This window comes from Pimephales promelas, chromosome 3 (genome assembly GCF_988280905.1).
Source record: "Pimephales promelas chromosome 3, fPimPro1.hap1.1, whole genome shotgun sequence".
Lineage (NCBI taxonomy): Eukaryota > Metazoa > Chordata > Actinopteri > Cypriniformes > Leuciscidae > Pimephales > Pimephales promelas.
The window spans coordinates 35075788-35091382 of record NC_142771.1 but is presented as its reverse complement, the minus strand read 5'-3'; the positions used below and the strand labels follow the sequence as shown (position 1 = coordinate 35091382).

Genomic DNA, 15595 nt, shown 5'->3' with positions numbered 1-15595 from the left:
CGTTACGTATTATAACAAATGCCCTGCAAAGGGTGCCATCAGCCTGATGATAGTTGTTACACTTAACAGAATGATAAAATATTTGTTTAATATTGGCCAAACATTAATCTAATTAACATTTAATCCACTGAATCTTTAATATTTGGCCACCTCTTAATGATAGAAATGCAACATGAACATGTGGACATGAAAACATGCAAACTCAAAGCGAGGGTTTAAACTTTTATTTTCAAATTTCAATGAACAACATTTCACATATTTAGAAACATACTGCTGTGTTCCCTTGTTAGTGTAGGCGTATAAATAATAGCTCTATGCTATATTATGATTTTAATTGTTTTAATTGTATTGCCTTGAAAATGATCTAATAATGCAGTTCATGGATTGACAGCTTTTCACCTCAATAAGAAATATCATCATGTTTTAATTTCGCAAGAGTCACACCCCTATAATATGCCCTTTGCTTGAATCAGATTATTTATATATACCTTTCTCCACCCATGGTTTGACACACACTTGTACTGCGGTTCATCTCAAATCTGATGATGCATACATATTTATATTATGGTTTGTTGAAAATAACTTGTAAAACAGACTATCTATCGATGGCTTCCCCTAAAAATGTATCCTTTAATATGACCAGTCATTTACGCTGGTTTTTGAATTGGCACTTGTGCAGGTGAGACCTGACCAGCACACATTGCTAACTGTGTTTAAACAAAACTCATTTAAGCCTCGCCACTATAGTGCAAGAAGACACAAAAGAGGAGTCGCACACGGAAAGCCATGCCTCAGGGTTTACACGACACTTTTTTTTTTAGTTGAAAACGGAAAACTTTGTTAATTTTGCCCATTCGTTTACACGACAACTGCGTTTTGTGGGCCTGAAAACTCGCGCAAGTGCAAGATTTTGAAAACGATGCTTTTACTGTCTCCATGTAACACAAATGTGAATTTGTGAAAACGGTGACGTCATGCTTATTACGTGTTAATGGTAATCAAACGATAAAAGACAGAAAGAAATCACTCACTGCTCTTTACTGAATAGCTTTTGTGACTTTAATGATTCATATTGATTTAATTTCTACAGTGAAGATTATATGCATTTTATTACTTTATTTAATTTATGTACCTGAAAACTATTTACCTATTTTCTTTTTTATTTGAGAATAGTATGCCGAACCATACCCAAACCGTGACCTTAAAACCGAACCATGAGTTATTTGAACCGTTACCCTGGTGTGTGTGTGTGTGTGTACACAAACACACATCTTGCTTTTAAGTTGTTTGTTCGTTTTTAAACTAATTTTATCTTTATATTAAGTCATTTTAAAGCCTTTTGTTCGACCCCATTCTCCTGGTTGAGAGCCACTTCTATATACTGAATATTTCCTCTAAATATATTAAGTTTCATCCAGAAACATATCCAATTAGATGTTTGTGTTTTGAATGCTGTTATCTTTAATTAAATATAAAACAAATAAAAAAAAACAATTGACATAATGCTAACCAAAAATGTTGCGTTCTTATTTTTAAGCACTATGTGAATACATTTTGCCATCCACTTACTGAACTTCAGAATTCAGAGAGACTGAAGATCAGAATTCAGTTCAGTAGAACGTAGTTTTCGCTCTATTGAACACCCCAAATTTGTGTTGGGATTAAGCGCTCAAAAGGGGAGCGACAGCCGTATTTATCTGCGGTGTGTCAACTCATGGAGATGTCCCTCAGTCTGCTGGTCTAGGGAGCAGTGTTTGAAAGAAGCCCATGTCTCTTTAATTAAAGATATGTAAATGTGGCCTCAGCTGGATTACATTAGCTGGCGTGGCTTTGGTGGGGTGTAGAGAGTCAGAGCCCTACACCTAATCCAGACTAATTAAGGATTAATTACAATTGATGGGAGGCTTCCATCCCTGTGTGGAGGTCCTCACTGCAGTCTGTGACTAATCTAGAGCACTGGAGAAGGGATTTGAGCAGGGGTGATCTGTCAGAGTTTGCTCCGAGCTCCTCTCACTTTAAGCTTCTCTCGAGGGAGGGAGTTTCGAGTTTCTACGCATACCATTTGGATTGAGGCATTGGCCTTTTGTTAAGCTACAATAATCTGTTTGTCTCACGCGAAGGTGTTAATGCAAACTCGCTCTATAATGTAGGTTAAGATGGACACACAGGTTGCTAATACCCCAAGTATTCACCTTCGAGTAATATTACTTTCATAAAAATGGGTGGGCAAAATCCTTAGACCTAAGTAGTTTTTTAAAGGGTTAGTTTGGTATTTTACAATTAAAGTCCATTTTAAAGGAGAACTCTGGCGCAAAATGAACCTTTGGTCTAATAAAACATCGGTACCTAGTCGACCGTTCTCTGAGATTTGTTTTCATGATAATCGAATGTAAAGAGTTTAATCTCTAAAAACTGTTTAGTGTATAACGTTAGTAAATGGGGGCATTGACTAAGTAAAAATAAATCGCTAGTTTATACCTCTAACAAGGGTCAAAATAGCCCCACACTAACGCAGTAACATAATGAGGGTCCATACATGCAAAACGAAGCATTGAGAACGTTGTAAGTGTACAGACCGTTTAATAAGAAGATATTTCATAAAGACAGTTCACTTCGTGTATACAGGCGACGCCATCTTTGGAAAACAGTCTCAAGTCGAATCACAAATGCCGTTCATACAGTTCAGAAGTTCGCTTCCCCCCCCCCCCCCCCCCCCCACCTACACAATGGTTGTATATGTGCACTGGAACAATCATTCATAAAACACATTAAACTTTAGTTTACAAAGACGTGAAACTCACCGAGTGGTCTGGGGTGTTGCTCACACAAAAATCGCTGCAAAAGATGCTTTCCAACTAGGGCTGTCAAACGATTAATCGCGATTAATTGCATCCAAAATAAAAGTTTGTGTTTACATAATATATGTGGGTGCACTGTGTATAATTATTTTGTGTGTGTGTATGTGTGTGTGTGTGTATATATATATATATATATATATATGCATGTATGTATATTTAAGGAAAAAAAAATTATATATAAAATATTTATATGTATGTAATATAAATTATATATAAATCTATATACAGTATATACATGAAAATATTTCTTAAATATATACAAGCATGTGTGTATTTATATATATATATATATATATATATATATATATATATATAAATTAATTGTACACAGTGCACCCACATATATTATGTAAACACACACTTTTATTTTGGATGCGATTAATCACGATTAATCGTTTGACAGGCCTATTTCCAACAGGTTTTATCGCTTATTCTTCAATAAAACCAAATTTCCAAATGTCCAAATTTCAAGAAACGATCTCAAAACAGGGCTTTAAATGTAAAATATCGAACTAACCCTTTAAATAATTTGGAAAGAAGTCTCATATGCTCACCAAGGCTACAGTTATTTGTTCAAAGTACAGTGAACCAGTAATATTGTAAAATAATTTTAAAACATGGTTTATTCCTGTGATGCAAAGCTGAATTTTCAGTCTTCAGAAGTTTTCAGTGTCACATGATCTTTCAGAAATCGTTGTAATGGTGGATTGCTGCTCAAGAAACATTTCTGATCATTCTCGTGGTTCATACTTTTATAGATGATGATTATTTGACTCAAAAGCAGCATTTATTTGAAATAGAAATCTTTTGTAATTTTAATGTTTACCGTGACAATCAATTGAATGTGTCCTTGCTGAACTAAAGTATTAATTACTTACAAAAACAAACCGTACTGACCTTGATGACTATCAGTGAGGTTATTTTGACTTGGGCCAGTAAACAACCATCTAAAATACCTTTGCAACTTCATAACTTGTAAAACAACTCGGAAGTTTCAATGTGTTTTGCGTCATGGTTTGCGCCTCACCCTCCTGCTTTCTTCGCCAACATTTCCTGTCCTCTTTTCACTTTCCTATAAATAATAAAAGGGCTAAAATTACATTAAAAATGTAGTTTTATGGTTGCATGAAGAGCACTAGGTGACGCAGTCGAATGCTTCAGCGCTGCAGCTTGTGGCAGTCTCGTCGTCGTCGTCGCCTTGAACATGCTGTGCCGTTCACCTGTACACACACGGTACAATGCAGTGCTCTGTCTGTGTGTCTGTCAGCCTGAGCTGCAGTGGGCGAAGGTTAGTTTACACTCCCCCTCAGTGCAGCCAGCCGCCACTCTCCCCGGCCCTGTTTGCCTCTGTCATATTTCTCGTTCGCTCGTTATAAATGGGAGCTGCGCCTCTGATCTATTGCTTAATTGCCACCTAATTTGCATAACAGTGCAAATTAACGACCTCTCAAATGAGCGTTCATTTTTCACAAGGTCTTTAGGAGCTCCTTAAGAGGCGGTGCTAATTAGCACAGGAGGCAGCTGCGCTGATGAGCCAGGGAGCGCGCGCGCGAGAGGGGGGCGTGTCGCTAGGACGAATCGCCACAGCAACAGCCTTCCTCCTCCTCCTCTTCCTCCCGGAGTGAAGTCATCCGCAGAGGCTTCTTTTGTCCCCTGTGCGACGTTTCACCTGACCGCGTCGAGCTCGCGGAGGTGGGATGGTGTGTGTTCTCACCTGCGTGATCTTGTTTGACCGGTCCCTGCGTGCCTAGCGAAGCCTGTTGTACCGCCGCTCGGCTCTGTGAAACGCTAGTTGAGTTAATTAAGAGCTGATAAATGACAAGTTGGAGCAGACGCCGTGTTTGCCTAAGGTAGGAGCGCTGTTCACACCCTAATCACATCCTCCTGTGTTGACGCTGACCAATGGCCGCTCCTCACAGGGCGTGAACGCACGTCTGCCACCAGGTGCGCGCCACTGGGCGCCGGTAAATAGGCCCCCGCTTAACCTGAGCTGCTTACAACAGGAACATACTGGTGGATTTTGCAGCTTTATCCCACCTTGGCACTCACTCAAGATGCCCTCCTCTCGTAGTTTCTCCCGAGAAACCTTGCACTATTCTCGTCACATTGGATTTCTTTTGGTTTCTGGGTTTGAATGCCTCTCTGGTCGTGTTTTGTCTGTGTCGGGTTAAGTTGCTTAAGTGATTTTGCCAGTTTTCTCTGAACCATTAACCCCTATGCACTGGCTGTCCGTAAGCCTGTTATTCAGCGTTTATTCTGACGTTAGTGCTTGTTGTGGGCTCTTTTTCTAGCTTTTACCCACAACACAGCTGAAGGTCTTCATAATTTAAGTTGGAATGCGACTTACATTTTTGTGCTTAAAAAGGTCTACGTTTACTCTGATTGTTATTCCTGTTATGCAGCACCATTTGAACTCCAAGTTAAATATGCATGTGTTGTAATTTCAGTTTCAGAAATGTGCTTTGGTCAAGCTCAGGCACTTAATAAATGAATGGAGTGCATAACCAAGTCAAGATGTGAGGGGGTCATCTTGAGTTTCATTTTGAAGTAAAACATTTCTGTCACTTTATCACCAACTAATCCCATAAAACCTCAGTTTAAAGGAATATTGCAAAAGTTAACGAAATGAAAATTGATGTTGAGGACGCAGAAAAAAAACTGTTTTTGAAAGGAGTCTCTTGTACTCACCAAGGCTGCGTTTATTTGATCAAAAATACAGTAAAAACTGTGATATGGAAGATTTTTGCAACTAAAATGAACTGTTTTTTTATTTAAAAATATTGCAAAATGTAATTTATTAAATTTTTCAGCATCATTACTCCAGTCTTCAGTGTCACATGATCCTTCAGAAATCACTCTAATATGCTGATCTGATGCTTAATAAACATTTCTCATCATCAATTTTGAAAACGGTTAATATTTTTGTGGAAATACCTTTCAAAACGATAATTTATTTGAAATGGAAGTCTTTTGCAACCTTATAAATGTCTTTACTGGCTCTTTTGATCGATTGAATGCGTCCTTGCGGAGTATTAAAATAAGCTTTTGAACGGTAGTGTAAATTGACTATTTGTATAGGTGGAATAGAATGTATTTGTAGTATTTGCACTGGACGTTAAGACGTGGATGTGACGGGGACCTGAAAACGTATCGCAAAGCAGGAATGACCCTCGTATTTCACTTGGACTAATGGCACTGCAGTGGTTTGTGTTTTGAAGATAAATTCCCCTTATTTATATCCCACTTAGCTCTCAGGTTAGCATGTTTGTTTGCGTCCATGTGGGCGTGCTTTTCGGCGCGCACAGATCCCTCCCCCGCCGCGTTCGCCGTCCTCCTTTTGATTTATTGGCTGTTGCGGTCAGAGCGTTGTCATTTCCTAAGTGTCGCCCCACACTCGTTTGCAGCCCACCGCGATCATCTTCGACTCGTCCGACGCTTTCCTTTCCCGTCCTCTCGTTCTCGGCCTCCCTGCCCCCTCTATTTTTTCTCGTTCTGTCTGCTCTCCTCCTCGCTATTTTATCTCCTCCTGTGACTCCCTTTTGCTGTTTTCCCCCCACAATTCTCCTCTTTTCTCTCTCCTTACCTTCTCTTCCCCCCTTCTGCTCCCTCGCGCTCTCCCAGTGAAAGGCTGAGAATACCCAAGGGAGCTGATGCAATTAAAATGCTAATCCTGTCTGTCTACAGAGAGTGGTAGAGGGGGGGCTGACAGCATGAGGGATTGCGGCTCACATGGAGAACTCGACTGAAATGGAGAACAGAGGATGGGGGGAGGTGGCTGGGGGCACGGAGAGAAAAGGAGGCGGGGTATGACGGGAGAGCGGCCCAAGCCAAAGGAGGAGGGAGGGTGAGCGAGCGAGAGAGAGAGAGAGAGAGAGAATGTGTTAAGAGGTACAGAGAAAAAGACAGACGAGGCCCGAGCAAAGGCAGCCAACGCAGCCGTGATGGACTGTTTCTCCAGTAATGCAAAGAAAATGGCAGCATTAATGTACTGCTTCCAGCAGTGAACACAATACCTTTGTCTGCGCTTAACTCGTCACCTGTGCCGTACCTGGCCGCGTTCTGCGCCTGATTATGTATGCAGTCGAACCCAGCTGGGCGCTCTGAATATTTCATACGACTCGCCAGCTCTGTCTGCTAATGCCTGGACGTCTGCTGGCTTTTTCCACTCGGCCTCTCTTTGCGCGTTTTTTTTTTCTTCACCGACCCTTTACAAATGAGGGAATTCCTCCCCTCGAACGGGAGGGGCGCGCGTCGGCGTCGATCATTCATAAATTTAATGGAAGGATATTAGTGCAACTTGGACAGATGCAGCGCATTAAAATGTACATTATCTCATTAGCATGGCGGTGTGTTTGTATTAATGAAGTGTGCTAATTGAAAGATTTAACAGGCCGTCTTTATTAATCTTCTTAAAGCCGCACAAACATTGAGATGCGGTGGCTTTTCTGGTTAATATGGTCAGGATGCAGAACGTAGCTGTAAGCGTTTACCGCCAGGCTATTATAAAACGTATCCAGCCGTATAGTGAAATCACCACTTTATTCATGGATACATTATTATGGGTTTTAAAGTCAAGGTTGGTAATAAATCGAAATATAAAGGGGTGTTGGAAATTTAAAGGGGTCCATATCATCTAGTGCCGAATGTTGTGTAATTATCAGTAATCACGGCTTAATTGAGATAATTAGGCTGAAGAAAAGGCTGTATGCTTGAGGGATTCGGCTGGAGGCAGAGCTCGTAATGGATATTGTGGGTGATACTCTTTAGGGAGGTGGTAAATTTCACTCTATTGATTGTGGGGCTGTGGTCGTAAAAACAACAACCCTCCCCTCACCCATCATACCACACACACACACACACACACGGTGAGTAGGGTCACAATCCAGGACAACAGAGGTGCATTTTGAGTTTAGGCTGGACTCGTTACACAAGGACGTATTACAAGCGTACGTTTTGTTACTACGGCACTTAACAAACAAACTCTTCAGGGCAGTGATGTCATATTATATGTGATCGTTAGCTAGCTATAAACATGTCAGCGATTTTACGCAATTGTTTTCAAACTGTTGCTTCGACCTGAAAATGGTTGAAGGGAAAACTAAGAGGCAGAGCACTATAGCGCCCATTGTGGCAATTCTGAGAATGTCTTACAATAATTTTAATAATTATGGAAATAATTTACTATCAGAAGGAATGACAAAAGTTTTTAACCCCTTAACGGTCACGTCCCACAGGTGGGACTCTTGCCGTTATATTTTTAAAACAATAATATCCTAGAAAAGACATTAATATTGACAAACTATATATCATTTGAAAGCTTACAATCTCTAGTTTTCATATTTGGTGACTGATTTTCAAAATAAATTACACAGGAGCCATAATTTATCAATTTGCAACAAGAATATTTTCATACTCATAAAGTGTGTTCAGACCTTTATTTTAAAAGCAATGAAAAATCATGAAAAAAAGGTAGAAACCTCAGTTTTTCATGCCAAGAGTTTGAAAGATTGCATGCATTCAATTATTATAGAAAAAAGGTCTGAAAATGTTTGAAATATTTAGAAAAAATAAATAAATACACCATTTGTGATGTGGCAGGAAGCTTTAACGCACATGCGTGTTCTTTGTAAGTGTTTCTTAGAGGTTGAATTCATATCAACATCTGCCAAACTTCCCATACTACTACTGAATAGGATCTCTACTTCATAAATTGTATGAAGATTGTGGAAATGATGGTTCATATCACTCAAAACACATATGGAAATGTAGGCGCCCTTATATGGGCAGTAATGGAGTCTGGTTGTGCCCTAGTGGAAAAGTTTGGTACTGCGCCCAAACAAAATCTCACTGAAAGCTCATTTTTTGAGATATCAACCTAAAATTTTAAACACAACTTGTTCAGATTTTTGGCTTTGATTTTTCTGCAGTTTTAGAGTAGCCCAGGTTTTGAAAATATATATTTTAAATAAAAATATGAATAATTCTTTTTTTTTTCATTTACATTTACAACTTCAATAACTTGTTTTCTGTTTCACTTTCTTAATTTATTTCACTTTGACAAAAATCTGTCAAATGTCTTCTTTAAAACAAGACCAATTTGACGTCTATATTCCTTGAATTACAGCCATTTAATTTCGAAATGTGCATTTCCATGCCTATTCAAATAAAGGGGGGGGTGACAGTTAACAGGTTAATGGAAATTAAAAAGTAAAAAAAAAAAAACATATTTGTCAACATATTTGCTTTTCTCTCTTTTATTTTATTATAATAATTTAAATAATTATATAATTTACCACCAGATTGAGTGACACGTTTAATAAAAATACAAAACAGATTTGTTCTCCTCTTCTCTTTTATTTTATTATATTAATTTAAATAATTATTAATATAATTTACCACCAGAATGAGTGACGCTGTTTAATAAAAATACAAAACAGATTTGTTTTTCTCTTTTATTTTATTAGTAATTTAAATAAGTATTGAGATAATTTAGCACCAGAATGTCAGGCTTTAAAAAAAACTGATTTGCTTTTTTCTCTTTTGTTTTATTTTAATAATTTAAATAAGTTTTGAGAATTTACCACCAGAATGAACGTTTTTAATAGAAATGAAAATTCAACAGATTTGTTTTTCTCTTTTGTTTTAATAGAATAGTCACTTCAATATATTATACCGCTACAATGAAATTGCTAATAATAAAAATGAAGAGAAAAAAAACCTAACCAGGGAGAGTCAAGGGAATGTATGAACTTCTTATGCAACAGTGTTATTCTCTATTGTCTCTGTAATAAATAGCGCACATGTAAGCAACAGTATTCTCAAACTTTGTTGGTGTTAGTCACCGAAATAATCCTACGGCCGAGTTCACTTTGAGTCAAACTTAATGTACTTGAGGAAAAAGTGTTCTTCCTTTTTGTTTGACTTTGGGGAGTTTTGCTGGCTGAAAAAGAGAGAGGTAAAGAGGGAGGGATGGTGAATCGGGGTCATTAGTTCAGCCGGCTGGGTCTGCTGCATTCCTGAGCTCGGAGAGGGGGAGAAATGAAAGATGGAATGTGACTTGGAGAGAAAGAAAGAGGGAGGACCTGAGTGGAGGGACCCTGAAGGGGCAAGAGAGAACAAGAAAAAAAAAAGAGCGCTTGCCAAGGGAAAGAAAAAGTTTTCAAAAAGTACGAGCCGAAGGGGGAAAAAAAGACTGAGAGCTGGAAACAAATTCTGTGCTGTTATTGGGGGAGGGTAAGAGCTGAAGTCATTAAATGTGTTATCAGTTAAAGGGAGGATGGGAAATACAGCTTTGATTTCAGTGGGGATGGTACAGACAGAACATCCACAGATGTAACCTCTGATCATTTCCAACAAATGGCCTTTTATTTGCACTGTTTGTGTTTTGAAAGTTTCTCAAACAGAACAAACCCATTGCACTAGTCTGGGCACTGAAGGATCTACTGAGCGGTGAGCGGACACCCGAAATTTCGGACATTGAGATATTCCCTTGAGCAATGTTAATAGGTGAATTTGTAAATTTTGGTGAATCGTAATTTATTCACTCGTGTTTTATTATTATTTTCGTTTGCTTGCTTGTTGCTTGAAGTTCAAAGTGAAACATTTAGCAGAATGTCCAGCTTTTTTCCTCCCCATACATTGAAAGGGAATGGTGTTCACGACTGTCCCTGATTCCCATCCACTTTTGCTATAGAGAAATGGAAGATATTCTGCTAAATATCCTCCGGAAAGAAAGCTTTTCAGGTTTGGAATAACACAAGGGTGAGGAAATGATGACACACTGTAACACATTTGTTTGCTGAACTATCCCTTTATATATTCATTGTTCTTTCAGAACAGTCACTATATACATGCTCACTTGTGAAATACTTGTTTCTAGGGCTGGACGATGTGGCGAAATATACAGTATTATCACGATATTTTTGTCCATATTTATCGTTATTTGTTACGATATTTAATTTAATGATGCTATCCGTTTGAAGAGTATACTGATAATGATGCGTGAAGAAACCAGAAGGTTCAATACTGTATTCTGGACAAATGTGGGCAAAATAGTTTTGATACATTTTTTAAAAATACTTCCCTTGATCTGAGCGGTACAAGACTTGGCTACTTTTCCTAAGTTTGCCTCCTGCACAATTTTTTTTTGACTTAATTCTACAATGTTAAGTGGGTGAAAAAAAACTCCTTAATCTTGTATTTGGGTCAAAAATGGGCACCCATAGAAATGAATGGGAAAAACTGTCATTTAGAGCATTGTAAAATAAGCCAAAATAAGACACCAGGTGACAGAAAAGTCACTTCATCTTTAGGTTTTAGCTCTAAGAACTTATTGGAATTATATTTTAATATAGTTAAAAAATTAAAAAATAAAAATAAGCATAATTTACATAGAAAATATGATACTTTTTGACGTAAATACATTCAAAAATACCCCCAAAATAAAAATAAAAAAAAACACCATAAATGGATAGATAAAACTTTAGCGAAGACAGTGATATAACATTTATAATAAATAAAAATTAGGATCACACCTGAGTCCTCTGTGCCCACATTTGTCCACAATAATAGGATTAATGGCTATAAAGTGAATACGGTTTGAGGGCTATGTATATAAAAAAAAATAGAACAACATAATGAAATATGACATGGCTTGGTTGACAATATAGTTTGTTATTAAATAATATTGATAAATAAGATCTAACATTTTACTTCTAGCAAACATGCTTTATCTGCCTTGACAAAACGATGCAAGTTAGCTTGGCTCGTAACTTCTTATAAAAAGCTGTGACTACTATTGCATCAGATTTATTTGGCAGGGCAGCAAACGTTTCAAGTGTTTGTAGAGGTACAACCAATTCAGCAAGCGGACCACAAAGTCCCTGGCGCGTTTAGGTATTCAACTGACAGGTAGATAATACATTAATTGTGTACTGGTTTTACATATCTCAAATGTTTTAGAGGTAGATATCTGGTTAAAAAGTGGCCGCTGGGATGGTACCAACAAAAAGATTTTGAGTATCACCGACCGACGGCATATTTTGCAAACTGTCGCTTTTCAGATATCCAAAACACTTCCATATAATTAACATTTTACCTTTTTTGTCAACAATTTCCTCCGTTTTGGAAGATAGTGCGAGTTCACTTTCGTGTCCGTCAGTTTCTTTACATACACTTACTTCACTGCCGCTAGCTCAAACAGTGCTCTGCTAGCAAATGGGTGCGTGGGCGTTTTATCACCCAGCCCTACTTGTTATTTTATATATAGGCCCTGTTTACACCTGGTATTAAGATGGCGATGCTTAATACAGGTGTAAACAGGGTCTAAACCGGTTTGAGCTTGTCCACTTTCTACCACTTCCAGAGGTAGTCAAAAACACATTCGTAGTGTAAACTCTCATTTGGTCGAATGTGTTCGAACAGCCGAGAAAAGACCGTCTGCTCTCCGCATATTGACCTGATGGGTAAACATTATGGGAAGTGCATTAGCCAGATGGAAAGTTTGCTTTGAGAAACGTACCAAGCACGATGTTCTCTCACCATTGCTGATTTCTAACACACACACACACGCACAGCGTTCGGCTGGTCTTGCGACTGTCAGAACAGAAACAAAAGCTGATGCTCTCCATCTGTTTTTCCATCGTCTCCAGTCGTGTTCAGATGTAAATTGCCTAATTTTATTTTGTCCATTAGATCAAAAGATCTAAAAGATCATGGACCGTCTTCTCAAAGAAATCAGGACAGAAGGGGTTGGAAGCGGACGAAAGAGACAGATTAAAACACCAGGTGTAAACGGGTGATTTCCTCGTCTACTTGTGATTCGATTGACCAAAACGCATCTTAATACCAGGTGTAAACTAGGCCTTGCTTAGAAAGGAGTTAATGTGGAATTGGCATTTCTAGCACAATCTCGCAAACAACTGAGAGTCGTAAAATTGGCCTAAAGCAAAGACAAAGACCCTCTGGCTCATGTTTTCCTGTAAGTTATCTTTATTACACTTTGCCCTCAGACACTGCCCCAGCCTTACTTGTACATATGTACAGGAGTGTAGACGGTGCTCGTATGGGTGCGTGAGCGATGGGCCCATAACAGGAAGTTGACAGAGGTCTTGTTTTAATTCAGTGCCGGAGAGGTGTGTACCCATGGCTTTTTGTGCTTATAGTGACAGCACATGCTCTCCTATTATTGGACCCCTGCCACTGAGGTACCATGCTGCCCTCTGCTGGCCGAACCACAAATTGCACACTTAATTTGGAAGCTCTACCAGTTTCTGTGGCATAGAGAATGAAATGGCATTGATTCAACATGGTGTGACGTGACCAGTTTCTGAAAGCTCAGTTTTGTCTTCTGCAGTGCTGAGCATCAGAGGCGTACAGGAGGAGGACCCCCCGGACCCCCAGATCATGCGTCTGGATAACATGCTGCTGGCCGAGGGTGTGTCTGGGCCCGAGAAGGGTGGCGGATCAGCGGCGGCGGCAGCAGCTGCGGCAGCGGCCGGAGGATCACCCAACGACGGCAGCATCGAGCACTCCGACTACAGAGCCAAACTCGCACAGATCCGCCAGATCTACCACTCCGAACTAGAGAAATATGAACAGGTGAGAATCAGACACCTACCTGGCCCTTGTTTTTGTGTAAGATATTTTTATTTCTCACTGGTGGCGTGATAATGGGAGGGAAGTTATTTTCTGCGGATAGTGTTTTTCATTTACATATTTGCACTACCGTTCAATAGGGAGTCGGTAAGATTTTTTTCTTTTCTTTGAAAGAAATTAGTAGGATGCATTAAATTGATCAAAAGTGACAGAATTTCTTTTGTGACATTTATAATTGTCTTCGCTATTTTAAATAAATGACTGACTTTTCAACTTTCTTTTCATCAAAGAATCCTGAAAAAAATGTATCAAGGTTCCCATTAAAAATATTAAGCTGTTTTCAACATTGACGATAATAATAATTGTTTCTTGAGCAGCAAGTCATCATATTAGAATGATTTCTGAAGGATCATGTGACACTGAAGAGGGGAGTAATGATGCTGAAAATACAGCTTAGCAAACTGATATTGATATTTTGATCATATTTTAAATTTATCAAATGTATTTTGCAAAACTGTTTCACTGTGTTTTTGATCACATTAAGTGTGCATGAGAAACTTCATATCGACACCAACATTTTTAAACGTTGTATATTTGTACCAGTTCTGTCAAGCGATTAAAATCGAATCTATCTAATCGCATTAATGCCATCGTTGTCTATTCCAAATGTCCCTTGATTTCTCTTGGTCACATTATTTTTTTCTCATTTTAATGCTCTCATTAACAGGGAAAAGTGGATTGTCTTGTTTTGTGCTAATGTTTTTATTATTGAAAACCACATTGGCATACTGTAGTGTTCAATTTCACACTAACATTCTCACTTGGAGCAAATAATCTCTCACACAATGCAACACTGTCCATTAATAAAAGGGAGAAAAAAAATATTTTGTCACAAACAGCCCTTTCTAAGGGATCAAAACAGGGCGACACAAAATAAAATTACAAAGTGCACATGTAACATCCATTGTCGGCTGGCTTTGACGAGGGGGTGGAGAATTCGCATCAGCTGTGTGTGTGTGTGTACTTGGCCATCTAGTGGTATTTCAGACTGGACGTGCTGCGACGATAGCTCAGTTCACAACTACAAAACACAGATGACGATGGTCTTGTCAATGGAAACATTTGTCAACTTTTTAAAAGTTAAAGTCGGCGTGAAACGAAAGTTGAGATTGTCATTTTGTCCTTGTCGTGATGTACATCCGAGTGAAACGACTTCTTAAATTAGAAAAACTTGTTAGGCAGGGCTTGATTTCGTCCTTTCGGGAATTGATCGGATCGTTGGAGGTTGGGCGTTGCAAATAAAATGGTGGCGGTCTCTTAGAGGCAGTGCACCGATAGCCACACCCTCATCGGATCTGGCCACACCCTTTCGCCATTCCACGTGACCGAAATAGAAGAAAGGTCGTTTCGATGGGGGAGGGAAGGGTGACGTTTTTGATTAAAGATTATAAGGGTACATGAATTAAAAAAAATAATGACGTGCACAGATATACAATTTATAATAAACACTAGAATATCACAAATAAAAGAAGATTTGTCAAATTTGATTTCACACCGACTTTAAGTTTTCATTCAGAATATTATTGCCTTCCATTTCTGCGTCTCGCGCTCTTCATCCATTCAAAATTTAACATGCTACTCTTTGGCCTGTTTGCGGCGTGCCTGTTTTGTTTTCGGTCTAGCTAGATCCGGTGTCGTGTTGTAGTTTTTCTAACATTACTAGTTGTTGCAACAGCATGTAAAAAAAAAACTACAAAGTTTGCTAGGCCAAAAAGAGCGTTAATCTCGCGATTAAAAAAATTAAAATGGGTTTGCGTTATCGCCGTTAATAACGCGTTTAAACTGACAGCACTAATTTGTACATGTGTAATGATCCTGAATTGTGTTTGATAACAGGCCTGCAGTGAGTTCACCAATCACGTGATGAACCTGCTGAGGGAACAGTCCCGCACACGGCCTATCTCACCCAAAGAGATCGAGCGCATGGTGGCCATCATCCACCGCAAGTTCAGCTCTATCCAGATGCAGCTCAAGCAGAGCACCTGTGAGGCCGTCATGATCCTCCGCTCTCGCTTCCTCGATGCCAGGTGCGTGTCTCTGTGTTTGTCTATTCCACTAATTATTATTATTATTAACCCCCG

At 38.9% G+C, this 15595-nt stretch overlaps 1 protein-coding gene across 2 annotated transcripts in view; it reads left to right on the top strand.

Annotated features, from left to right (window-relative positions):
* The window catches only part of pbx4 (pre-B-cell leukemia transcription factor 4), a 54860-nt gene that overhangs the window by 18734 nt on the left and 20531 nt on the right, over nt 1-15595 (top strand). For both annotated transcript variants that reach the window (XM_039686226.2, XM_039686229.2), the window contains exons 4-5: nt 13213-13457; nt 15351-15541. In XM_039686226.2, the coding sequence (XP_039542160.2) occupies nt 13213-13457; nt 15351-15541 (436 nt within the window). The remainder of the gene's footprint in view (nt 1-13212; nt 13458-15350; nt 15542-15595) is intronic.